At 39.7% G+C, this 27710-nt stretch overlaps 1 protein-coding gene across 2 annotated transcripts; it reads left to right on the forward strand.

The window, feature by feature from the left end:
* GABRR3 (gamma-aminobutyric acid type A receptor subunit rho3) lies at positions 1 to 27632 on the forward strand. 2 transcript variants are annotated; one of them, XM_058830682.1, is made up of 9 exons: positions 1 to 128; positions 8845 to 8957; positions 17052 to 17119; positions 18503 to 18726; positions 20840 to 20922; positions 21487 to 21627; positions 24259 to 24411; positions 26203 to 26399; positions 27330 to 27632. In XM_058830682.1, the coding sequence occupies exons 1-9, from the start codon at positions 1 to 3 to the stop codon at positions 27630 to 27632; spliced, it is 1410 nt and encodes a 469-aa protein (XP_058686665.1). The 2 variants fall into 2 exon arrangements, with proteins under 2 accessions (XP_058686665.1, XP_058686673.1); XM_058830690.1 differs by lacking the exons at positions 1 to 128; positions 8845 to 8957 and adding an exon at positions 14882 to 14980.
* Positions 27633 to 27710: the final 78 nt, after the last annotated feature.

Raw genomic sequence — 27710 nt, forward strand, 5'->3', positions numbered from 1 at the left:
ATGGTCCTGGTCATGAAGCTTCTGTTCCTCACCTGCCTATGGCCAACAGCAGTGCTTCACAGTTCTCACAGTCAGCATCACCGTCTTCATCGTCGGCATCAAATGTCATTCTCAAGAAAACATAACAGGTAAGAAATAGACTTTATCTGTCTCTGTTCATCTGGTAAACCTCATGATGTTGGCCACCTTTCAACACACCCTTTTAGTTCACTGTCCTGTTTTTCCAGATTCTGGATTTATTGCATGCATAGCATTGATAGAATGTTCCCACAACAGAAAGGGTGTATTAGTTAATTAATTATTAATTAATTTATCTTAACCAGACCTTTCACATTGTGATTTTATGAAAGTCTCATAAATATGCAGCCATGTACCCACCCACACCCAGCTCTTTTACCTGGTGTGATACAAAGCTACCAGATTATTGCTGTGATGTTCCAAGTATTCTTGCCCTCTGACTCCCATCACAAGAAACAGAAATGCCTTCCAAAGTCCTATGCCAATGTTACAAAGTGGCTTCCATTACTTAAACAGCAGAGTAGCTACACTAGAAAGCTACAGAAGACTTTTTCATGGCACTGAATGAGGTAAATGACACCTTATTTTTAATGATGACACAGCGTGTTCCCTTTCTGGAATATATTTAATGCTTTTAGACACTGAAGATTGTCTCTGTTCTTGGCTTTTCAATCGAGTAGCTGGTTGAAAATGAATAATGATAGAGAGGTTTTTACCTATAAATTTCTGGGCAAAGTGTCAGTGCTTTCCCCCAGGAAGGCAGCTCACATCTGCCGCGTGAGGCCTCTCAACCTGTTTCCAGTTTAATCTAATACTATGTGAACAGACCAATGGCTGCCACTGATAATCCAAGAAAAATTCTTCTTTCTTGGGAATAACTAGCTCCATTTAAGGAAGGAGAAGGGATGCAACTGTTAGATTTTAAAATGTGCTTGACCCCCTACTAAAATGAGCAGGGGAGCTTGTAGTTTATTTCTACAATATCACATTTTGAAGAAAAGTATCATAACTGGACTCCTCTGATGTGTTTAAGCTGTCTTTTTTTCCCCCCTGAAGTTGCATGCTTTGCAGCAGGTGTATAGCTGTTAACCTCCTGTATCACTTTTCATCATCCAGCAGTGAAATATCTCTGGAGCCCTCCATGTCTTGATAAAATCCTGTTTAGCAATCCAAGGTAACAGATGACACAACAGAGGTGCTCAGAGGTGCTGTATCACTTAAGAGTTCTGGGTTTCTGTCCTGAAAAGTTATGGATCCAAGTTTGATGCAAGCCAAAAGCTCATGAAAAGAATGGCTATTCAGCAGGCTGTTTCAAACAGTCTGAGTTCTGCTGCACAATTATTTGTAATAACAAAGGAAAATAAACAAAACTAGCCCCAGTATCAGCATAAGATTTCATAACATTTTGGTGTTTTAACAATCTCACGAAGCAGTTAAGAATCAAATGAAAACAGAATAAAATACCTTGTTAGTGGTAGTGGCAAGGAAGGTCTATTTTAAGCTCAGCTGGTACACTTTTATCTGTGGTAAGAGGGGAGCATATGCTGCTGTTGTTTGCATCTATCCTGTTCTGCCATGGCTGAGAGCAGTTGTTCCATCATTGACATAAAAAAATCACAAAGCCAGAGGGAGACCTGGTGGTAGGATAGAGGAAATTTTGTGGCATCCTGATGAACATCCTCTTGCAACAGCAGTGTTAGCAAAGTGTCCTCTCCATCGTCACAGATCTTTACTGGTACATGCAAATGGATCCACGTGACAATCCTGTGAGACAGGCACAAGTGTGTTACCAGAAAGGGAGAATAGGAACAAGGAGGAATTCATCTGCTGCTGCCTGGTGGGGCAGTTTTCTTTACATAAGGCAAGCTTTGGCTTCCCACATCCTCGTTTCCAAGGTCCTGGTGATTTTGAACTGGGAAGAAGACTGCAAAATCTGAGCCACAGAGGATCCCAAAGCTTAACGGCAGCAAATCAGCTTTTCTCTGCAAAGGATCTGAATGTGTTTAATTTCTCTTTGTTTCATTCTCTGCTTTTGTTCTAAAGGCTGCATTATCCTCCAGTACATTGCATCAGGATCTGACTTTCCATCAACATCTTTTTCTTTCTGGGGAACAATCTTCCAGCAGCACTAGGGTTATTAGGGACACAGCTGACAGATGGCCTTGGTTAAATGGGTGGCCTTTTAAAAAGAATCCCATGTGAAAATGTTACTTAACCTACAAGTTCCACTGTTTTAATAGAGTAACCCAGTTCTCCCTCCAAAGCTGTTTGTCTGCATTCTCCTGTAAAGAAGATTTTAAAGCATTAACCAAAAGTACATGAGAAAGCGATTATTCTCATGGTCCATTTCCTACAGCAAAGAACAAAACATTTGATTGTCAAAATATTAGGTTTTTTGACAGTACATATTGCTGATGTTACTGAACAATTAGAAATGCATTTTCATGTGTACGAGAGAGAACTGTGCAATTTTGATTGTTTTATTTATCTGGGCTCCAAGGCTTGATTAATCTAGTAAGGCATTTCAGAGGTCACATTGCTGGATTACCCCACAGACTCCACTTGGAATAAGATTTCTGTAACTTCTACCTTTTGGATACCTTTGATTTAGTAGTAGCTGGAGTATCTTGGGGACACAACACTGGAATGAAACTTACAGCCATGACAGCCAGGGTATTCTTTTCATAAAAGGCACCTTAGTAGTATTCTTCTCATAAACTTACCTAGTTTCATTCTGAATATGGAAGGATGGTAGCGGGAAAAAGACCTTTCTATAGTTTCCTACAAGAACTTTTACCATATCATTAGCAGAGCTCTAAAACAGAGGAACAGCCAAGCAGGAACTTTCCAGGGATCCCTGTTGCAAGCACAACCTTGGATGAATAAGGACAGGGCAAATAAGATATTTTTCCCCTAATATTCACAGCTGTACCAAGTCACCAAATTTCCTCCAGCAACATCATTTGTTGGGTGTAATTTCTGCAGACCCAGTGATCTTCAGTGGATTTATTTTCCATTAACTTGTCCGATTCCTCCTTGAACCAGCATAAACTTTTGATAGCCTGGGAAGTTAAAGACAACCAGATGGGACATGAACCACATCTATCCCACTCATGCCATTGGTTTATGGAGCTACACTGATGGCATTAAGTGATTAAATGCTTTAGCCAAAAATGATCCAAGTACCCTTGAGCAGACCTTTAACTTTTCATTTGCTAATGGTTTTCTAGGCCAGGTGGGAGCAGCTAAATTTGTCTTTAAAAGCCTGACACATCTTTGTCCATTGTTAATTAATTCTCAATTAGCTGCTTTGGTTTTGTAGGCAATAACTAAATGCTCTTTGAGATCTCTGGCAAATACCAAGGTCCATGCAATAGTATTGGGTAGGAAAGTGTCAAAATGCTATTCCTTGTTCTTTTTCAGCCAAAAAGTTAGTGCTCCCATTAATTAAATACAGAAGTACCAGCAAGAGTGAATTCCCTATGTGATCTGAAACACTTCAAGTGCTTTTATGACCTCTTTTGGAACATAACTATAGGTTGCCATTTAATTTACATAACCCTTGCCTGAAATAGAGCTATGGTAAGCACAGCTATGAGTGGAAGCAGCAGTTTCTTGAGCATGTGCCTCACTGAGACCAATAAATTTTTATCATTGCCCAGATCTACACCAATAGCAGAGTTCTCTTCATTACTGCTGCTGCAGATAGGTAAAAAGAGATTTCCTGTCCTCAGGTGCATCTGTCTTCTAAAGGTTTCACAAAAATTTCTTCACCAAAAGGGCTGTTAAGTCCTGGAACAGGTTGTCCATGGAGGGGATTGATTCACCCACCACTCCTAGAAGTGTTTAAAAGATGTGTAGGTGTTGCACTTAGGAACATGGTTTAGCAGTGGATTTGGCAGAGCTGGGTTAATGGTTGGATTCACTGATCTTAAAGGTCTTTTCCAACCTAAATGGTTCTGGAATTCTGTGTGGGCTTTTCCTCTCAAACACAACCTGACATCTGCCATGAATGTGTAGAATCCATGGCTGTATTCAGATCCCTAGACCATGGTGTGCTGCTGAAAGCTGCATGATCAAGAGGCCATGGAAATATAATATGGTTTTTTTGCTGTGCTTCTTTTGATGCCCTTTTCTGGTGTTAGAAAATTGAGAGCCAGACACGGTTGAGGGATAAGGGTTTTCTACCTCGATATTTTAGTAAGGATCCTTATTGGTGCACCACTTCTCCAAGGTGGAATGAGCCTCAATGCACACACAATAGATTGCCTATACAATTTACAGACCTTATAAATTAGCATATCTAACAATGTCCCAATGGGAGGCCTGGATGAATGGCATGATATTCATCCATCTGGAGCCCAAATGTCTCATTTACAGGATTTGTTCAAGAGAGGACCTTGGTTTCCCAAGAGAATGTAGGGCTTTCCAGCCTCCTACTGCGGGGCATTTAGGATATTTGGTCTCCTGGCCTGACAGAATACCAGGATTATGCTAAGTTACCAGACTTAAGGAATTTGCAAGTATGCATGCTAAGAGTACTGAGGCTACATAAGAGATATATAAAAGGTATATAAAAGAAAAGGCAAAAAAATCATCTTGGCATCATTTTTTTAATTTTAGAGACTAACAAGACTACTTTGTCTAATCTTTACTCTGTATTACCCACAGTACTGGTTTACACAACTGGCCAACCCACAGGCTATTACACAGATGATAACTATAATTACAGCTATTATAAATGTGTCTGTTACCCAGGCCCAGTTTGGTAACCATGAGGTGAGGGTATGGAAGATATGGTCAGATTTCAAGGTGTCATTTCTGGAAACTACTTCATGTAAAATTTTAGTTCCAAATTTTATCCACATCCTTCTTAACTTTCCCACTTTGGTCTGCATAAGAACAGCAAGTGGTAATGACAATAGCACATACACCTCTCTGTGCAGGAAGTATGAAATTGAGAGCTATCCTGTTCTGCATAACTGCACAGGACATACTGTCAAATTCCTCTTGTGAGGCTGAAATTGCATTTGCAGTATGCTGCTCAATATGTTCAACAATGGCTGAGATGTTTACAGTCACTCTCTCCAGTTCAAGCACTCCGTAAGAGGGAGGGAGAGTTCTGACTATATTATGGAAAAGTGTGGGATGCTCAATGAGGGGATTAAGAGATCTTTTCTTCCTCCCATTTGGTTTTTCAAGATGATCAAATATTGTTATATTCAGGACCACAGCCCCAAGGGCACAAGCCTGATCTTTATTCATGGGCCGGATTTTTCAGATCTTACCATCACAAAGCCAGTACAACCCTGTCTCAAATAGTGGAGCCAGTCTCCACCCTGTCAATTTCATCTTTGCTACAACTTTTGGGCTGATTATTTCTCTGAAATTGGTTTTATGACCATATGAAGGAAGAATGGCCTTTTACAACCACACGTGCTATTAGGCTGCTTAGGGGTATAGGGGGCAGAAGGGTACTATTAATTGGTTCCCACCTTTTGATACATTACTCTTCCATTAAAATGCCAATCATTGGCCAGTGACCATCCCCATATAGAGGTGGTAACTGGGTACAGATCCAGCAATTGTTCTTATGAAGAACTTTGGACACGTTTTGGACTACAGTCCTATGCAAATCATGGGGCCTGAGTCATGGTTACCAGCTGGGCAGATAACAGACATATAAAAAACAGTTTAAACCACATTCTCCTGATTTGTATCAGTCTCTGTCTTAATGGTTTTGGGAGAAGAAACTTTCTTCACTCTGAAGTAGTGGATCCACAGTCCTTTGCCAACAACCTTGAATGCAGTGCAGGTGGTCAGCAAAACTTGGAACAGTCCCTTTCACTTGGCTTGCAAGGGGTCACTGTCCCATCACTTGATACAGACCCCATTTCCAGGCTGGAATGGATGAGCGGGTGTGTGCAATGCTGTTAGCTTGGATAACGAGACAAATCTGGAGCTTCTGCAAAGTGGAACTCAGAACCATTAATTTTGCAGATCAGTTTTACCTTTCATGTGAATTTCTCCCGGGACATGTGGAGCCTGATATGGCCTGTCATATAATATCTCATAGAGACTTATGTTGTCCCCCTGCTTTGGCTGTTTACAGACTCTCAGCAAGGCTTGAACTCATGTCATGGATGTCTCCTGGCAAATCTTACAAATCTGAGTTTGGAGGGTTCCATTCATACCTTCAACTTGCCTGGGGCCTATATGGTCTGTGCAGGTCCCACGTAAGTCCCACAGTCCTGCTAACTTCCCCAACTACTGTTGCAACAAAATGTGGTGTTTTATCTGATGACATTCCCAAAGGAATCCCAGACTTTGGAATTACATGATAGAGCAAAGCTTTCACTACTTCTCTTGTTGTGTTGGTGTGACAGGGGTAAGCTTCAGGCCATCCACTGATGAAGTCAACTAGGACCACTATATATTTGCATCCCTCCTTGCGTGGCATCTCAGGAAAATTTATTTGCCAATAATTTCCCAAGAGATCTCCTGTCTCTGTTGCCCCTAACACACAACTCTTTTGCTTGTGGCGGGGTTGTTTTTACAACAGGTTTCTCACTTGCTTGTTATAGGTTGTACGATATCAATCATTCTTCTCCCTATTACTACTTTCTTCAGATGTTTTAAAAGATTTTCTGTTCCCCAGTGGGTAGTCTCATGCTCTCACTGGGCTGTTTCTTGAAGGAGCAAGGGTGGTACTACAACCTGTCCTGCTGGTGTAACAGCCCACCCACTTTCTTTGATCTCAGCCTAAAGAAATTGAATTAATTTGTGATCCCTCTGATTGTATTTTGGGTAAACTCGGACGAATCTATTTCTTTCTGTGGTACCACTGCAAGAATGTCCTTCTCTGCAACCCCTCTTGCTGCTTCATCAGCAAAGCCATTTCCCAGTTTGGGGGCTGTTTTCCCTTTGTGATGACCTCTGCAATGCACGATGGCTACTTCCATAGGCTTCCAAATACTTTGCAGGGGTGCAAGAGTCTGTTCAGCGTGCTTAAGCTCATTACCTTGAGCAGTTAGCAAGCCACATTTCTTCCAAATGGCTTTGTGGTTTAAAATCCCATAAGATCTCTTCCCAGTGGCTTATTAAGTAGAAAATTTCTGCCCTGGTAGCTTGTCTTTGCCTCTGTTGTCCAGGATAAGGTTTCCTCAGTCACAGACTTGCTTCTAGTGAGAAATTGTAATAGATGAGTCAGTTCCAGCCTGCTTCTTCTAGTGAGATCCTCGGAGCATCAAACAGGCATTTTCCTTGGCATATCAGATGACAAGTAACCTCATGCTTCCCAACTGTATTAGCTGTGCTGTGGCATTCTGAACATAATTCATCATTTTCCCCTCTCCTGCATCCCAAGCAGCAGAATTTCCTCATGTAGAACACTGCAGCTGTTCAGTTCTGCTGCCCGTTCAACCCTGATGCAAGTTTGCTCTGTGGTGATTTTAATTCTCTGAAGCGTGGGCTTTCATTTTACCATCCACATGATTTTCATACTTAGAAAAACTAAAGTCTGTATTTGAAATGCCTTATGGACCTCTGATTGCCCTGGTAATTTGATTCAGACAGCACTGCCAGAGACATTCAGGAATACTCAGGTAAGTGAATTTGTTCAAGCCCAACAATTCTAAGCAGCCCAGCAGCCACCTCATCATTTTTGTAATGTAAAAGTAATTTCTTGGGCTTCTTTATTAAGAAAAAAAGCAGGGGAAGGAGAAAAATAAGTAAATAGAGGCATACACCTTATCCTTAGGTATTTCATATCTTACCTTAAGTAGTGTTTGACTACAAGGCCAATCTTCAGAACACATTTCTATCATTCAGTCAAAAGTAATAATTAGAGTTGCTTGCAGCAAAGTCCCAGAGAATCACAGAAGGCATGAAAGAAATTGTATCTAGGGAGAGTCCCTTGCCTGTGGCAAAGCAGCTGTATTCAAGTTATTCCTGCAAATAAATGTCTGACCTATTCTAAAACAGCCTGAATGAAAGGAGTCTCAAAACCTGCCCAAGCAATACATTCCCATGTTTCACTGTTCTCACCATGAGAACACTTCTGTGAGAAATGTGTTCCTAATGTGTACAACAGAATTTAAAATCATGGCATCATTTCATTCCAACCCCCTTGCTATGGGCAGGGACACTTTCCACTAGACCAGGTTTCTCAAAACCCCATCCAACCTGGCCTTGAACACTTCCCGGGATGGGCATCCACAGCTTCTCTGGGAAACCTGTGCCAGGGCCTCATCACCCTCACAGGAAATAATTTCTTCCTGATATCCAATCTAAACCTACTCTCTTTCCATTTAAAGCCAGTCTCCCTGCAAGTCCCTAGATCCAGGATTATCCTTTCTCAGTCCTAAAGAAATTACTGACTCATTTGAGCTCCTAGGAAAAAAACTACATTTATAATAAAAGGAATAATTGTCTTTCTAGTATGGATAATGTATGAAGTGTTAAACCACGGGTATGTGGTGTTATTTCCAAGTTTGATTTGCAAGTGTTTATGTGAATAATAACTTCAAACAGCTCTATTCTCTTGTATAATGATAGCTACAATATCTGAGGAGAACAGAAGAGGATCTAGTAGTTCTTATAAATTTGGTGTTCTTCATGGACCTGGGCACCACCCTCATACCTCATTTCCCAACTTGTCCCAATATATCTTTCTCCAGCTTTATTAGCGCAGTTGTTACCCTTAGCATTCCAGATTCAGCTGTCCATTATTACTAGGTCCCTATTTCATTTGACTAGTACTGTGACTGTCGGGGCAGAAGAAATGAATTAAGTTTATAACTTTATTTTTTTTTTTTTTAAACATAGCAAACGAGAAATTAAAATGAGGAAACTTGACAGCACGAAGGTCCGACCACTTAAATCCGAGCAGCTTCTTCACATAGAGGACCATGACTTTGCACTGAGACCTGGATTTGGAGGTAAGCAGCACATGCCTGCACTGTGCTGGTTAAGAGTTTATCCTCTCTCTGGAAGTTTACTTGAACTTTTTTTGAAGTTTGCCACTTCAAATGGAATGACAGATTTAACGGCAGCACACCTCAGTTGTTGCACTTCAGGAAATAGAGAAAGAATACAGAAATAGTCAAAGACAAGGGACTTCTCTGTGTTTAGTATCAATAGGAGAACAGTTCAAATTATCTGCTTTACAGAACTAAGTAAAAAAAGAGTATTGCAGTAAGGTTCTTTGAGAACAGTGATTAAGGTTTCTCTGTAAATTCCACAGTCTAATAGCAATTAGAAAATTACTTAGTCATCAGATTTGTTTTGAGAGATTGAAATGATCCATCAGTTCCTAAATCTGTTTGCTGTGTACAAAATTAAAAAAAAAACAAACAGCTACCCACAGGCCTTCAGGTTATTATCATGTTGTTTCTGTCTTGTTGGGCACTATGATGATTATTTGTTCATTTAAGTAAATTGCATCTGGATCAAGGGAGTATTCAATGGGATGTTCACAGTTTGGATTCAATTTTGACTCTCCTTCATGGAAGGGAAAATTGAAAAAAAGAGAAAGTTGCCCCACTAATAAGCTTTGTCTGAGCCTTTGCGTCACCAGTTCCCTTTTCATGATTCATGAAAACGGACTGAACTGCTCTGGATTATGATGGGGCCAAAATAAAATATATGAGGAACAATAATCAGTTTTGTAGACAAACACAGATTTGGGAGGCAAGCTGAAGTCTGGGGAGCTGCTCTTGTTGACACCAGCTGCTGGGATCTGGGGCCTGCTGATCATGCCAAGGGGGAAAATGGGTAAGGAAAGCATCTTTGGAAGCACCGAGAGAATGGGAAGGGGTTTCTTGTTACCATAGAAATTATGTCGGACAGCAAAAACCTTGCCTGATTTTGAACAATAGTTGAGATACAGTCTGTTTCTTGGCAACAGAAATTCAGATTATCTCTTGCCTAACACTGTCTTGTCTAATATCTGTTAGTCTGGACATCTTCTTGTTACCTCACAAGGAATTTAAATTTTTGAGTGTGTCACCTCAGAAAGGAGAGGTAGCATTTCCATGAAAGCAGACAGCGGTTTGGGATGTCCTTTATTGCTGGATCATCCCAGAAAACAATACTGTTGATGGACATAAAAGCAGCTTTGAGAATATACCCTGTGATCTGGCAGTTGTAGTTTTCCACCGGCAGGGAGGATTTCTTACACCCAGGCTTTTTCTCCTTGTCTTCTTTTTTTGGTAGATGACTCGTCACAGAGCCCATTCAGTTCCTCTTGAAGCCAGCTGTAGTTTTTCCACTGACTTCACTGCACAGGCCTCTCACTCATCACATTGCCCTGGGCGTGATTTCAGCTGTACTCCTGTCTTTCAGAAATAGCTTTCAGCTGGAGTGTGCCTCTGCTCTGCTTCTCCTCTGTCACCCACATGCCACAGTAGCATGGGAAGCACCTTTTTCTTCAAGCACTTCCAAATTTTCAGAACTCTCTTAATATGTGGAATGTGAATCTCTCTTAGAATGAAACAGATCCACTGGCATTTTTATAGCACAGAGTGAAAAAAGTCACAGTGAAATGAGAGTCAATCCCAAATTTATACTCCAGAGTCCCTGTTTTACCATTGATTTCAGTGGTGTTGCAGTAGTAAGGAATGGTTTGGCATTCATAAGGCAGCAGCAGAGATTTAACACACAATTGTGACCTCATCAGTGGACAAATTTATCTACTGAAACATGAATCTGAATAACATCCTTGGGATTATTGCATAACAGCAGACATGGGGTGTGGGTTTCTCTGAAGAACACTGATGATTAAGTGTGCAGCAGAAGGAAGCTTACCTAGAGGAGAGGGAGAAATTGGAGATACCATTCCTACAGTCATTGCCACAGCAGTTACAACATATCCCTGAGCTGCATCCAAACTTACTGCACCGTGGCTTTGTGCAGTTAACACAGGTGAAATTTTGGGTTTGTTTTCGTCAAATTTAATGAAGCAGCTCTGTACTGTGACTCATGAAGGGCTTGTGTCTGTCATGTGCCACATCACATGATTTACTCAGCTCAGCACAGTGCATCAGTTTGCAAAAACAAAAAGATCAGTAAAGCTGGATGAAAAACAAGTATTTATTCTTTACCTGTAGAAGAGGCACAGGTTTTTTTCTCTCTTTCCTAAACCCCATTGTGATTTTCTGGGTATATCATGGAGTTGGAATGACAGATTTTGTTAATCTGGCTTCACTGTGCCCTTTGCCTGATAAGGTCAATCACCCTTTGCACCAGTTTAAGAGAAAAGGCATCTGTAAAATTAATGTGGTTTTGAACCTGCTGGAGATTGCTCAGTTTAGGGAGCTCTTATACTGAAGTCTGCCTTGTTTGATTTCATCTAGCCCCATACATGCAATGTAAATGAGCAGACCACAGGACCCAGAGTTTACCAGTACTCTTAAGTTACAAGGGAGAAACATGCTGAATTTGATTTTTAAACCGAGAAAACATGCACAGGTAAAAACCTGTGGGAAATGAATGTAGAACTGTTGGATTCTGATGCTACTGGCGGCAGTGTCACTGGAATAATGGTGGAGGTGAGAGATTCGTTTTCTGACCAAACGAACACAACTCTGCTGCCATTTATTGAGTGTATTTTGGCATTCTTCCATTGACTGTAGTGCCATTTCAGCTGCACAATCAGAATTTGACTTTCTGACTGTAGATTTTAAAATTCAGTCCTGACGTTGTCTGTTTATTAGCAGATTAGAGATCAAAGCCAGAGAAACATGGAGCATTGAGATGAAGCAAACCCAGCAGGCTGCTGGCAAACTGATCCTACTCTTTAAAAATGTTACTTTGCAGCTCATGATATAGTGAGGTTAAGTGAGGCAAATCAACAATTCAGTATACCCAAACCTTAAAAATTTAAACTTGACATTGTTGCATTGTATTTACTCCCTAAACCAGGCTCTTGAGTTGTTGATGGAAGTTGGTGGTGGTTTTTTCCTTTCCTAAAATTTTTGTTGTGGTTGTTCTTTGACTGTTGTCTTCTGTGTAATGTCATGGTGCTGTTTGGTTTGGAAGTGAGAAGGGAGCTTCTGGGAGTGGAGAAAAAGTAAGAAATGAAATTATGCTGCCAGCACTTCTTGGAAAGATTATCCCCAAGTTTTAAACACAGCAAGAAAGGGTGAGCACAGACAATGAACGAGACTTCTCAGCATATCCTGACTTGTAGCAGCTCAGATCTGAGGGCCACAATGCAGGCTGCCATAGCAGCCAAAACTCCATGTTGAGAGAGGTCTTAGAGCAGGTCCTTAGAAATGCTTTAAATCTACTTCTTTTTCTATTATACTTCTATTTATCTATATCATTTTATTTCCTGAACTATCTTATTTCAAAATACTGGCTGAAGTAACACATGATCTTGTATGCATGTGTGTGTATACATGTATAGTATATGTATTGGTTTTTCTTTTACATTGTGTCTTAAGGACCTGTAGTTTTCTACACTACAAGTGTGTTAGTTAAAATTTTAAAATTGATGGTCTCTTCTTTTTCAAACAATATAGAAGATAAGAACATAAGCAAGCATTAGAAATGATGAAAATAATTTCGCAGCATTTACTTGGTCATGAGGTAGCAGTCTTTCCTGAAAATTTGCATCTCAATCTGCAATTCAACATAATCTTAATTCTGAATTTTCAGAGGATCAAAAATCCCATTATATCACTCCCCCTTTGTGCTTCCTCCCTCTTCAAAATAAATTAGTAACATTTACATTCATATAAGGTAAAAGTGGGGCGGGGGGAGGAAGAAAAGAAAATATCCAGTGAAATATGGCCCAGTGTATATTCAAAAAGGGCTGCAATTCTAACAGCTCTTTGCCACCAAATTATTTACTTTTTTGCATCACAGCTCTCCCTGAAAGATGAGAAATGTCTTCTGATTGTGATGAAGACTGACATGGATGAAAGTGGAATGGCTTTTTATCATCTGTTACTGGAAGGAATGGCTGGGGGTCCAGGAGAGGAGGGGAGGGGAAATATTTTGATTATTTGCAAGACCTCTAATAGTCTTCCTCTGGATTTTTTTCTTTTTTAATTTTAATTTTTAGTCTTCCATTCCAAGAGCTGGTTACTGCTCATACAAAACCATCTTAATTTCTTACATACATAAGAAAGAAACTCAGAAGTAACAAGAAGAAATATACTGTTGCCAGTAATTCTTCTGTTCCTGTCATTGCCAGAGGAAAGTAAATAAATCCACAAAGCTTCAGCTCCCTTGAGCTTGTTTACATTTCTACCCAATTTTCTTCCTCTACAGGTTCACAGGCCTTTTTTAGAACAAAGTCCAACTACAGATCTTAATTCTCCCCTGGTCTCTGTCTCCTACTGTCAGTTTTCTCTAGACCTTCCTATTTTTTTTCTAGCATACACTCTTACAAAGCCAGTTGGGTACAGCTGTTTCTAAATTCAACATTCATCCCATCAATCTTCAGGTGCAATCTGTTGCATGCACAAAGGTCTGGCTATCATAAAAATATTATAGAATTCACTAAACCAGTCATTATTACTCTAGATATTGATCCTAAAAATGCTAAAAGGATAGCCTTTTTACATAATATCCCTTCTAAAAAGGGTATTACAGAACTTGCCTGATGTACTATCTATTAATAAAATTCTATGCTCATCAAGGAATTCTTTTGCTATGCTTAAACCTTTAAAATAGAAGACTGGAAATGGCTTAAAACTGTCTGAAAACAATGCTGTTTTTTTCTGCTGAGGAGTAATTATCCTGAAAATCTGTGGAGCCTCCATTGTGAAAATCACTAATCCCTCTAAAATAATGATTTGTAGTGACCCTCCAGAAGCAACTGAAGCTGCTCAATTTAATAACAAAATCCTCTCTTCCATCCCCAGTTTTGTCAAACTGGGAAATAAAAACCACAGCTTTGCTCTGGTTGCTTTTTTTTTTTTTAAGTGACTTTGATGCTGTTGTCTGATGGTCAGACAGAGATTGAAATTCTCAATCTAGCAGGGAGAAAGCTGTGTTGCAAACACAGAGGTGGATGAATTGCTTTCCTATTTGGCTGGTTTAGGAACCTTTTCAAATCTTACTGCAATTATGTTGTTTTTTTGGTTTTTTTTTAAAGCATCCTCTTGTGACAAAACAAATCCAAGGGATGAAGAAATTACAGTTCCCAGCATCCTGTTCCCAATAGCTAATTATCGCTGTTTCTAGTGGAATTGATTTTTAATCACACACAGAAATGTTCCCAAAAAAGATGAAGGATTAGACCAGACTGAGGCCAATAGGTATCTTGTTGGGTGTGTTAGTCACAATGATACAGAAGTGCTCCAGATTAGAAAATTGAACAGCACAGTGATCAGGGCTGCATATATGTGCAGTGTTTACTGTCTTTATTACCTGCTTACATTTGTTGCCAAAGTAGAGTCAGAATAGGAAGGAAATATTTGCAGCTGCTCTGATCTGTTAGTAATGGGTAAGGGCTGGGGTAGGGGATGTGCTTTAATAATTCTCTGTGGTGAATGCTAGACTTAGTTTTCTCACTAAGCATCATGAGTAAGTTATTTTTCTTTCTTCAGACAGAAGAGAATCTCTTCTCAAGCAGTCTGTTTCACAGTTCTTGCATTTCTACCTAATCAGGAACAAATTTAATTGTAACAGTTCCCTTCTCATTCAATTCACTTTAGAATTGTTCACTATTTTTCTCCCAGCCATAGGTTTTGATTTCTTTGATGCTATTCATTGTCACCACCAACATATTTTTATAGTAGTTCCCAGTGCAGTACAAGCTGTCCTCTCAAATAATCAAACGTCTCTATGTGTATTTATGGATAAGTGGCACTTTGGTTTGTGTTCATGCAACCAACATAACCATAAGCTGCCACTGATTTCTAGTTCTGTGATCAGTTCCTTTGTATCTGCCCAGAAAAGCTGAATTGTTGATGGAAATTATGCCCACACTGGAATAATGTTTGTATGGGTAAGAAATTGTCTGTCATTTTTGAAATTCCAAAAAATACTAGAACTGCTGTCATCAGACTTGGAGCAGCTGTCACTAAGAAAAGCCTTTTCCTCACTACGTGTGACACATGGCTTAGAAAGTCAGATGTCTGATTCTGGGATATGATTTGTGCATAGCTCCTCATTTGCTTGAAGAATGTTGACGGGAGACATTTAACTTTATTTGCTTTAGATTTGTCCTTGCCTCAGGAGCTGGTAAAACCTTTCTTGACATTGAGAGATGCTCCCCCTCTCCCCCTGTTCCATGCACATAATTCAACATAAAGTGTTGTTTGCATTTAAATGATGTATGAAGCCTTTTGTGAACGATGCTCAACTCAGGAGTAAATTTCACAATGACTTCTACTTTGGCTAAACCTGTGTTTAGTTTCCAAGATTTCAGTGGAATACAGAAAAGATGACTCGGCTCAGTTTACAGCCAGGCACTTGTACCAGTGTTTGGTACAAGTTGCTATTTAGTGCAAGTAAACTATTTGTGTGTTGCAATCAAGACAAAGCAAGAAGTGGGCAAAACTAGTTTAGGAGAGGTATAAAATCTGTTGTTTTGTATGAAGGAGTCTGGCTGAATATATTCATTGATACTCTTGTGTATCAGCCTCTGGGGCAGCTGTCTTTTGCTGTCTCTATTCTCCATAAGAAGCAGCATTTTCCAACGTGCTGCCTGGTGTTTTACTAACAAACTTTGCTGTCTAGTGTCCTGAATCTTATTTTGGGCTTTGGCCAAGAGGCTGAGGAAGGCATTCCTCTCAGAGAGAGACGTGATTTCTGAGCCAAAGAGCCCACTCTTGTCAGTGCCTAAATATTTTCTGTTGTGCCCTACTAACTGAGCACATCTCACCTTGCTTTCCCATGCACAATGAATCTTCATCTGTTCTGTGCAGGGACAGACTCCTCATTAAAAGAAGACAGGTCAAATCAAGAGATTACAGCCCCAGATTTAAAAATACCTCTAAAATACTTCAAGTTCTTTACTGGTAAGAACTGGAGGCAGCTGTGTAATCCTCGAAGGCTGCTATTTTAAGGATAATTCCAAAAAGGGACACAATACTGTAGCTGGTTATCACAAGAGCGATGTTCCTGGACTATTTTGGCTTGACAGAGCTAAAAGGAAAAGACAAGAAAAAGACAAATTAGAAAAGCTGTTGCTGTTCTGACTTCCTCGCATTCATGTTTTTAACTGGTTATTTGAAATGTGTACTTTAAAAATATTTTAGCTGGCTGTTTTTGACAAAACTGATTGGAATCCCATGTACAATAATTGCTACTGATTTTCATGCAAAATGCAGAATATTCTTGGGGTGGTGGTGGTGTGTATGTTCATAAAGGCATGGTCCTCTCTTCCTCCCCTGTAAGGAAGTGATTAATCAATTAGTGGAATGACATAACCTATGTAGAACTAGATCCTCCACTCTAGATATTTCACGCTGAAAAGAGTGGAAATAATTTCATATTTGGCTGTAATTTTTAATTGATTTGGAGTAACTTCATCCTAAAAATGCACTCAGTAAATATACAGCACAGTGACAGAACATGATTAATGTGTGTGCAGCTTTTCCCTTGTGAGGTAGTGAGCAAGCAGTGCTTTTTCAGAAACAGCCATACCAAACCTAAAACAGTTCAGTAATTAAAGATAATAAAGAGTCATAAGTGTGTTGTTTGTGAATAAGCATTGGAAGTGGCAAGAAGGCTTTGCAATCTTCGATGTATTTTGTGTATTTACTCAGCTTTTTCCTGTGGTGGTTCTGAATTGCACTCGGAGGGATTCATTGGCTGTGGCATCACAAGGACACTGCTGGACAAACTGCCGTGCCAATAACAACTGGTCTGGCTGCAGAAGGATCACTGAATGTCTTGTGCTTTTGCTTAGCATCAGGTGTTACTTTGCTGCCTTTTATCATTCAGTGTTCTAAAGTGGAGAGAATGCAGTAAATGCTGGGATGGAGTACTCTCTGCATGCTGCTGATGTTGCACACTCTTCCCTTTTAAAATGGGGATTTTTGCTCCTCACCCCTCTTTCTGTTCCCATGCAGGGTCGCCAATACCTGTGGGCATTGATGTGCAGGTGGAGAGCATTGACAGCATATCTGAAGTTGACATGGTGAGTAGAACTGGAATGAAGGATTTCAGTAAAAATGCAAGAGGTTCAGAAACATCCAGATGGATGATAGAGAATACTACAGTTAAGGAAAGCAAACCCTAAAGAGCACATCTTTGCCTTGAAGCATGCATTTAAAGTAGTAAATGTTGAATTTCTCCCTGGGCCAGAGGAACAGCTCAGAGTGGGCAGTGCTCTGGTTTGAAAACTTCAGCTATTCAATAAACACCCTGGGCTTCCACAGGAGTTCTCAGTACTCTGCACTTTGCATGATGAGGCTTCATGTCCTTTGCTTCTTTTGCCTATGCAAATCTGAATATTCCATAATTGTGGCATGGGTGGAGCTGTAACCATAACAAATGGAAAGAGAAACATCAGTTCCAGAAGTGGTCCTGGGAAGGAGACATTGCAATTAGGGCTCGTGGTACTGGAATGCAGGCTGTTCATTCTTCAGTCCAAATTGTCACTAATATTGTCAGTATAAACTCCTGCACTCCTTTACAAACCTACCCATATAATAAAATCATGTTACAGGGCCATAAAATCCTATTACAGGGGAAGATCTAATACTCCCTTCACAGTATTCTTATCAGAAGCAATTCTTCTACTGAGATAGATGATGTCTGCTTAATAGTACACAATTTATGTAGGTGAACACAGAGCAGTAAGGTTGTGCAGAAGCTCACACTGGCCTTGCAGCACCCTTTCCATCTCTTCCCACAGTATATTTGAAATTGTGATGTTTCTCTAAATAGGATCATAAAATATTAGTAATATTTTATATTTACAGATATTGTAGTTACTGTAATTGTTGTAAAATAGAATTGCTTGCTCTTATGATATTCATTATATTTGTTTCTTTATGATGTATTTAATGAATATACTAATGAATGATGAATAAATATACTAATTTAGCTCTTGTACAATCTTTGTACAAAAGGTACAGATTTTTAAAAAATTGACCAAGTGCTCATGAGGCACTCAAATAAATCCCTTTGTAAACAAACCTTAAAGGAACCACAGTCCATTCTTGGAAAAGGTTGTGAAGATTTCCAGAGGAAATGGTTTTTTTCCATTTACCTGTGGTTGGTTTTAAAGCTTTTTTATCACTGCACAGCAGGCTCAGTCCAGACCACTGAAATATATAGAAGTTTTATCTAAGGATAAATGAAGTCTAAGCCTCAGACACCAGGGACAAGAGAAACAACCAAAACCTCAGCAATATTCACATTCAAACTCAATGAGCGGTACTTGATTCCTCTCATTAAGCATCTTTCAGATAATGTCCAAAGAAGAAATTGATTTTTTGCATGAATAATTTGTAGTGTTTTCTGTTGCACTTGACTAAAACAAGCATTGTCTCCTTCTATTTTTGATGAAACAAAGGACTTCACAATGACTTTGTATCTCAGACACTACTGGAAGGATGAGAGACTCTCATTCCGTAGCAACAAAAACAAAAGTATGACTTTCGACGGACGGCTGATAAAGAAGATCTGGGTACCTGATGTGTTTTTTGTGCACTCCAAAAGATCTTTCATCCATGATACAACTGTGGAAAACATCATGCTCCGGGTGTATCCTGATGGCAACGTCCTCTTCAGTCTGAGGTGAGGAAATACCCTTCCCTTAGAAAATCCATGACTGCAATTGTCATGTATTGGCTGTAATTGGAATTACTGGAAATACTTGCAGGTAAGATTCTCATACTGATATTAATCTCCTGGCAGCAAATAATGGGAAACTGGTGACCAGTGTGCCAGTGGGAAAATAAATTTAGGACTGAAAACATATTTTTTTCTATCATTACTGTTTCCTCTCAAGGGAGTTTATCAAGTGTTAATTCCTTGCCAGTGGCTCCAGCAGTATTGCTACTGAGTACAGTAAAGCCCACAATTATTAACAAAGAAAAAAACATGGTTATGGTTGTTTCTTTTCTCCTGAGTCTTTTAAAACTGTCTCAGCTATTTTCACCCTACTTGCCAGTTAACATACCAGTGATACAAGCCAGGGCTCTAGAAAGGCATAGAGAGCAGATTTTTGGTGCTGATACCAGCACTGTTGAGGGACTGGAAAGTGAAACAGCAATTCCAGAACTGGAATAGCAAGGTCATTAAATGTGTCTCCCTTCCCTCTGCATGATATTGCTTTGCTTTATGAAGGAGATTTGGATGATGTGGCAGAAATAGTTTTAATGGAGGAATTTTCCCCCTAGGGTAAGGAACCTGAGGCGTCTGCATTGCAGAAATAGTTTGTTATTCATTAGCTCTGTGCACAGAGGTGATGTTTCATTCAATCTGGACAGTTTGAAGATTTATGGAAGCATTTGAGATTCTGGCTGTGTAATAATTGTTTCAACAATTAATGAATTTATCTCCTCTGTCATGAGGACATGCAGAAATCCTCACAACAAAAACTGTACACCACTTTAAAGTAGTGTATGTTCAAGAGTCAGACTGACAGTAAGGTACAAAGTGGTGAAGTGTGCTTTTTTTTTGCTGTATCAATTTCCATCATTCTTGAGAAGGAGGGATCAGAGGAGCTATACCCCACCACTAAGGCTTATATCAGTGATTCTCAGTGAGAAGTAGGATATATTCCTTAGGTGTGCCTTAAAACACCCTTTCTTGTATTGCCAGTTTTACATGTAGTTAGTAAATTATATTCCTAATACTTACATGCAATAAATCTGCATATTTCACAGTTTTTCTTCAGTGCCTGGCATCCAGGATTTTATTGAAACAAAGTAAAACAAAAATCCAGATCTGTTGCTAAAATAATCTTCCTTTTCTTCTTTTTCCCCATGTCCTTTAGTCAATAGCTGAAGGATGGAAACAACATCCGTATTTGGAAGTCCTATGCAGGTCCCACTCTTATGATCTTATTTCAAGCCAGTAAAGTTTTATATTTGTGAAAATTCAGTTACAGGGTGGTTACTGATCACAAATTTTCAAAGGGCACTTGTATAACCAGTATAACCCTCGCTGAAATTCCTGTAGGCTTCCATTTGATGGGCAAAACCATCAAATGACATGCAAGCTGTGACAGGAAAGGAAAATTTGGAAGTATTTACCATATTCAAGTTGCTGCCCCTAGCTAGTTAAATTTTATTTGTTCTTTATTAAATACAAGGGAATATTTGTCCTCTAAACTTTTGTGTAAAAGCAGGTGGAATGCAAAATTGTCTTTGCCTAGATTTCCTTAAGCTTTCTACAAAATAAAGCAGTTCATTTAAGAGGAGAGCAAGCTTCCAGAAATTGCAGCTAATCTCTTTTTGCAATTAAATATTATAACCATTCTAGCTGGGAATAGAGCTCTTGGAATAATATTTGCTATAATCTGCAATATTATCTACTTCAGTCTATGAGAAATCAAGTCAAGAAATGTGAACGCCCTTTGTTAATCTTCATAAGTGTAAACCTTCAAAGCAAAATGGGTGAAGGGCTAATGAAGGATCAGGCCAAATATAGAGTTTAAAAATCAAAGATAATATATTTAATAATAAGGAACATTTATGTTTAAAAAAAAAAAAAATATGATCTCTGACTGATTTAGCTTTATTTAACCATCTTGTAGCTAATTGAGAAGCATCTAAAAGGGCAGAAAACCTCAATCAACAGGATTCTAAAAAGCAGATTGGTTGGGGTTCTCACTAAGATGTGTGCACAGCTAAGAAAGTGTGAAATTTTAATTTTATTTCTGTTTTTGTCTTCCTTTCTGCAGAATAACAGTTTCTGCTATGTGCTTCATGGATTTCAGTAGGTTTCCTCTGGACACACAGAACTGTTCTTTAGAACTGGAAAGTTGTAAGTTTAATTCCTAATTGTACCAGCACTCCATCTTGTGCATAATACCTCTTTCACTTACTTTGATGTGTGACCTGAACCCTTCAGCATGTACATATTGGACTGTAAGCAATTTGGGATCTTTCCAGACCTCAGTGACCTTTGGGAAGGTGGAAAAACCTTGATGCACCCTACTTTATTCCCACTGGGTGTTTATTCCAAGGCCTAAATCTAAACATCTGTCAAAAAGCATGAGGGTTTTTTCAGTGAGAAGAAAATGTGCAGGTTAAAAGTAAAATAAAATGTGAATATTTGACTTGTTGGAAAAATGAAAATGGGTGCTTATGTTACTGTGAAGCATCTGCTTTTTCACCCCTGCCTCAGCTGCTGGCAGGGCACAGGACTGGGCTGCACTTGGAGCAAGAAGGGAGCATGGTCTTTTTCCACACCAACTGACAAACTGGTGTGAAAAAACGTCTCTTTGGGGTTTTCCCAGATTGGTTGAGTGCTCTCCTCTCCCTAAGAAAGGAAAGAGAAGTGATTTACTTTAGTAACTTTGTAACTTCAGTTTCTGCTTTCTCACAGATGCATACAATGAAGATGATCTGATGTTGTACTGGAAACATGGCAACAAATCCCTGAGCACAGATGAGCACATTTCCCTCTCCCAGTTCTTCATTGAGGAATTCAGTGCTTCCAGTGGACTTGCTTTTTACAGCAGTACTGGTATAGTAAGCCCCTCTCCTTAGAAGAGAGAAACACAGGATAAAACCATGGAGAATGTGTTTCACATTCAAATTCTTTGCTAATAAATGACAGTGGCTGCTGAGAGATCAGTTAAAATGAGGTCTTGTCAGTCTGGGGCCTTGGTTCTCTTTGCACTACCAATATAATACCTTATTTTAGGAAAAAAGGGCCATAATAATACTTGTAACTTCATATTTGGCATTAAGAACCTGAAAAAAAAAATGCACAGCAACCAAAAACGTGCTGTTATGAGCTCTTGCAAAATCATGGTGCTTCTCTGAAAACTATTGGAGTATTGAATTTACAGGAATCTTTATGTTCTGGCTATACAGAAAAGCATCAAAATGAAAATCCTAAAGGGTCAGATGCTAGAAAGCAGACAAGAAGAATTTTTCAGTGTGTTTTAACATTTTATTGGTTAAAATATCCTCACTTTTGGAGCTGTGTAATGTCACTAAAAATCTGGTGACTGGAGGATTTTCATGAGACTGTTTTATATTAGATCTGTTCAGGTCTAATTAATCATTTGCCTAATTTTCCTTGTTTATAAATAAAGTTTCAGGAAAAAAAACACCCTTTATGTCAGTGCAACATCGTTTAAATTCAGGTTAATCTGCTCCAGACAGGTTTTTATTTCTCCCTGTAGATCTTGCTCTGTACTTTCTGGCAAACTGCAGAGGCTTTAAGAGTTTATTGTAGTCTTGATTTCATGCAAGGTGGGGTTTGTTTTCTTTGTATTTTACATGAAATTATAAACTTTGAAACACTTCTCTATGTAAGTAGTCTAACTATAGTTTTTTAACCAAAGAAAACAGCACTCTTGCTATTGTACTTTGCAGTGTGAGTCAATTCATTTCAGTTTGGTTATTGCCTTTTATATCAAAACAGATGAATAAAAGAGAAACTATTCCATTTAATATGATAAGGTGCACAACTCTTTGGAAAAAAGCCTTTAAGGAAAGCAGCAGACAGATTTTTTTTATATACTTTATTTACAGGTTATTTTTGCATTCAAAAGAGGGCCATTCAAGTTTTTGGTGGCTGCTACTGAATGCAGAAATCCCAGTTTAAATTATGATGCAGCCTAAGTGGTGAGGAATTCACAGCTTGATAAGGTTCTTCACCCTTATCTCCTGCTCCTGTATGAGCTAAGAACAGAGCTCTATCTTTCAAGAGCCACTGTCATGTGAGAGGAGGGTGAGTGATACCCTGCTAGGATAACTGTGCCTTGCTGAGAGCTACATCAAATTTGTCCTTTTTCTAAGAAGGAGACTGGGATATTTTCCACCTAAGACTAGGTTCCAGGAACTCAGCTGGCTTCTTTCTGCCTTGCTATTCTCACCAAAAACACTCATGGCAAGCAAATGGAGCTTTGTGCACAGCTGGGCACCCTCACAACGCCTCTGCACCCAGGGCTTTGCAGCACTCTCACAGCATCTTTGACTTTGCAGAGTGTAACTGCTTTACACTTGACACGCAGAAGTTCTGATGGTGACCTTATTCAGCAGCATATAGGTGAAAGAGAAGACATTTTTAAAGTCCCAGGGACCACTGGGAAGTACCTGAATAATGCTTGTAGCATATCTGGTAATCAGAATGCTATCCTTTGTAGGCTTATGCACTTGTCTTCGGCTTTGAGGTTTTGTTTTGCTCAGGAGGTTCCACTTTCTCTTGTTTTTTTTGTTTCTTGTTGGAAGAAAATTTACCTTCTAAGTAAATAATAGTGGAGAACAAACAGCACCACTCTGATGAGAGTCATCATTCCCACAAAGCAGCTTTCTGCATTTCAGGTTCTGCATATCCCTTCCTGTGAATCTCAGTGAACAACAACTGTAGGTGTTTAGGCTTTTGGAGTTCCCAGACCTCCAGAGGAGCAACAATTTAAATCCATTTTAGAGACAATAATCTTTGAAACAAAAAGCCTTCTCCACAACTGCAAACACAAGAGAACGTTTAATATTATTTGGGGTTCATTTTGCTATGTTCTTCTCTATAGAATCACTGGCTGTGATGGCAGGAGTGCTCCAACACAGGCTCACGGATGCCTCTGTCTGTCCTGGACCGGCAGATGCTCGGCAGCCACCCACTTTTGCCTTTTTACCTCCCTGTAAGGTGGTTTCCCTGCCGTGGCAGGAGGTACAGCACGGATGCAGTGCTGCACAGGCAGAACATGCCCCAAAATTCACTAGATGGCACCCTGTCCTCTGAAGTGAATACTGGGCCAGCAAGCAGGTGGCTCCCACCGAAAAATAGAAGGAAAGAAGGGCTGCTTCTTGTCATTTCAGAGAAGGCAGGGTGTTGGCATCACTGAACAGTGTATCATGTCTGTATTCTCCTGGCAGTTTCACTTCAAGTCTATTTAATTATTTCAGTTTCCCAACCCCAATATTTTAGGCATGCAGCCGTGACCCTTCACTCTCATAAATGAGGGAGGGTGGACAGTTTGTAAAGCACTGTGTTAAACTAAGGTGGTGGCAAGATTTCTGAGGCATTTACTGCTCTGCTGTGTGGATACACCACTCCTGCCAGAAGGAGGGGCCAGCAAACAGAACTCACAAATAACACAGCTCTCTTCTCTTCTCCCCCACCTTTTTTTTTTTTTCCCAATAGGTTGGTACAATCGACTTTTTATCAACTTTGCACTCCGCAGACATATTTTCTTTTTTGTGCTACAATCCTATTTCCCAGCCATGCTGATGGTGATGCTGTCTTGGGTTTCCTTTTGGATTGATAGAAGAGCTGTTCCTGCCAGGGTGTCATTAGGTAAATTCTGTATATTCTTTGGGAAGTATAGAATTGAGAGGGGAGGGTTTGGAGTTACCTTAGCTTATTTACACAGGACATAAGCAAAAAGATCAGATAATTGCCTGAACAACACTGTTATTACCTCTGTTGTCATTACCTGTAGTCAGTCTCTACATTTGGAAAGGGGATGTTTGTTCAGACTGGCTTTGCTATTTTTGGAAACAGCTCATGCACCACAAAAGCAAAAAGGGATGATTCTGCAGATTTCCTGATAGAATTTGACTTAATTGCAAAACCTGGGGTTTCCTTCCCTCTTCCCAGCAAAGCAACAGGTAGGAACAGGCAGTCAGATCTCTCCCCAAATCCATGGATCATTAGGTGAAGCCAAATCTATGCAAAAGCTCTGCAGCTCTTCTTTTTCTCAAGAAACATTCATTATCTTCCTACCAACTTGGAAACAGTTTACCTGTGTGGCAAAACCTTTCACTGTGGGACACCTTAGAAATGTTTGCTTTGTATGTTGTCAAATTTCTTAGACAAGAGAAAAAGTCCTCATTTTTCTCTATAACTATATCAATCTAGAAAAAAAATAGAACTGTAGCCACTCAGGTCCCTTTCTATTGGCACAGTCTAAAGCTATTAATACATGAGATTTAAATCTATTTGTTAATCTGTAAACAAATGATGGTACCTCCTACCTACTTTTATTAATGCATCTATGAATTCCTTTTATTTAGAAGAAATTTAACTTCATCTTTAAAAAGAACTTTTTAATTCTCAGTAGGCAATTTTTAATGTTGTCAAGATGGTTTTGCTGATCATGTTCTTTATGTATGGATTTCTGCAGAAGGTTATGCATCAGGAGTTCCATGAATAAAGCACATTTCATTAGCATAATCATACATAATTTATAGGAAACCTTAACTACAAAGTTTAATAAGCCTAGCTCCTTAGCCTAGAGTATATGTATATTAAATGAATTGATTTCCTCTTATATGGTGTATTTCAAACTCCATCCTTCAACCTAAAGAAGCTGCAGAGAGGTAGGGGGAAAACTCTTGTATATTCCAGTGGACTTGAACTGGTGTAGAGCTGGAGAAGGGCTGCAGAGACTCAGCTGACAGTGCTGTCTCACAGAAATAAAGATGTTTTCACTTCTATAGTTACATTGATTTCTTTAAAAGCAGAGCCTGAGTTGGGTGTTGTTTTTTTTTTTTTTTCTCTGAGCTGGAGCAAACCAAAATGAAATGAATATCTGATGTAAGAGCAGAGATTGAAAAGATGAGGGTGAAATTCTGGTCATACTGAGGCAAACAATATTTTTTTCTTAGTTTCAGTCCTGTAGCATTTTTATGCTAGATTGTTTTTAGAGAGCCCTGGAGTTATGACAGGGACATACAGGCTGATAAATGTTCTCAATAAATACAATTTGAGAAAGAGTTGTGAGGGAAAATTATTATTATTTAGCGATTTTCCTGGACAAGGAAATATGCGGTGGCAACCTTGGCTCTGGGAAGTGAAGGACAACCACAAACCTTTCACCTGTGTGTGGCAGTGCCCAAAGCTGTCACAGAAACGTGTTCCTTATGCTGCTCAATGACCATTCTGAGCTGAGAGATGATTTAGTGCTCTCAGCATTGTGTGTGATGGGTCCTTCATGGTTCACTCCACTTCTCAGAGCCTGTGTGAGGAAGTTAAAGGGGGTGTCAATCACATGGCCTCACAAAGCTGTGCTGTCCAAGCAGTGGTGATGAGCTGAACAGAACCAGCTGGCCAGAACTGTGATAACCTCTCTTTTCTCTCTGGCAGGTATAACTACAGTGCTGACAATGTCGACCATCATGACAGGAGTAAGTGCCTCAATGCCTCAAGTGTCTTACATAAAGGCTGTGGATGTGTATTTATGGATCAGCTTCCTTTTTGTCTTCCTGTCAGTCATCGAGTATGCAGCAGTGAACTATCTCACCACAATTGAAGAGAGAAAACAACTCAAAAAAAGGGGCAAGGTACAACCCTCTGTGTTTTTTTACCTTCTGAAAGCATCATGGAAAGCCACAGAGTAGTCCTTATACACCACTGTGATAACAGAACAGTAACAATGTCTGTCTCCACTCTATATCTCACCTTTTTTTTCACTTGGGTGAAGGAAGACCAAGTGTCCTCCTCTCTGAGATCCTGAGAGGTTTGTGTTTCTCTTCCTTTTCTTGTGGCAGAGGTTAGGGATATTTTTTTGCCCCCTTTTTTCCCCCCTCAGAGGAATATAACCTTCCTTCTGTTTTCAAATACTTATCAATCAATCTTCTGTCTTTGAAATAGACCTCAGCATACCCTCATATGATATTCCTCCCTGTTTCCTGTTTCTTTTTTGTCCCAAGACCAGATGAATGACAAGGTCATTTTTATAAAAGCGTGCCTGAAGCAGAAATAGTCATAAGTTAAACATCTGCTTTCTGTGAAGCTCTCACTTAAAACCTTTGCTTGAAGAATATCCCCTCTGTAAACTCACTTGCTGGAATATCATGAGGGGAAGAACACAGAAAGGATGCATATGTTGCTCACATGATAGGATAATCCCATCAAAAACCTACTGCCAGAAATGTTTGCAGTCATTTCCCACAACTCCAACAACACAGACCTACAGGAGAGAGTTTGATTCTTCTGTTTCAGAAGCTGAGGCACAAATTGCCAGCCAGCAGCTGGCAGTAATCAGGCAGACAAGTGTGTTTTATGACATTTGATGACATTTCCTTGCTCATGTCCCGCTCAAGGGGGCAGGCCCCACAGAGAGCCATACTGTGGGAAAGCCCTGTTCTCCACATGCTCTCCACAGAGAGAACAACACTGAGGGCAAAGCTTTCTTGATCTTCTGTTTTGCTCATTTATGATTTGCCAAAATGGCTCCTGCTAGACACAGAGTAACCCTCCTTTGTTGCCAGGCTTCGGGAATGTACAGCATGGATGCAGTGCAAGCAATGGCTTTCGACGGCTGCTTCCACGACACGGATGTGGACATGGATCTGACTCCCTTCCCAGACCCCTGTGAGGAGAATGAGACCAGGGCAAGTCAAACCAACATCTCCAATGCAGACACACCTCGCTTAAAGAGGAAGAGATCTCTGAAGGGAAACGTGGGCAGGATTATTTTACAGAACAATCATGTTATTGACACATATTCCAGGATTATATTTCCCAGTGTATATATTGTGTTCAACTTTTTTTACTGGGGTTTGTACATATGAACTAAAATGCATATAAACTAGACATTATTTTGTGTATGAGGGTTACATCATACTTCAAAAATAATGCAACAGCAGCAG

This window comes from Poecile atricapillus, chromosome 1 (assembly GCF_030490865.1).
Source record: "Poecile atricapillus isolate bPoeAtr1 chromosome 1, bPoeAtr1.hap1, whole genome shotgun sequence".
In the NCBI taxonomy this organism is placed as follows: Eukaryota; Metazoa; Chordata; class Aves; order Passeriformes; family Paridae; genus Poecile; species Poecile atricapillus.

Excerpts from the sequence above, each read along its gene's own strand:
- GABRR3 (XM_058830682.1), top strand. The coding sequence starts at position 1 with ATGGTCCTGGTCATGAAGCTTCTGTTCCTCACCTGCCTATGGCCAACA. Across the intron at positions 129-8,844 it reads TTCTCAAGAAAACATAACAG|CAAACGAGAAATTAAAATGA; the intron begins GTAAGAAATAGA and ends TTTTAAACATAG. Across the intron at positions 24,412-26,202 it reads TCCTGCCAGGGTGTCATTAG|GTATAACTACAGTGCTGACA; the intron begins GTAAATTCTGTA and ends TCTCTCTGGCAG.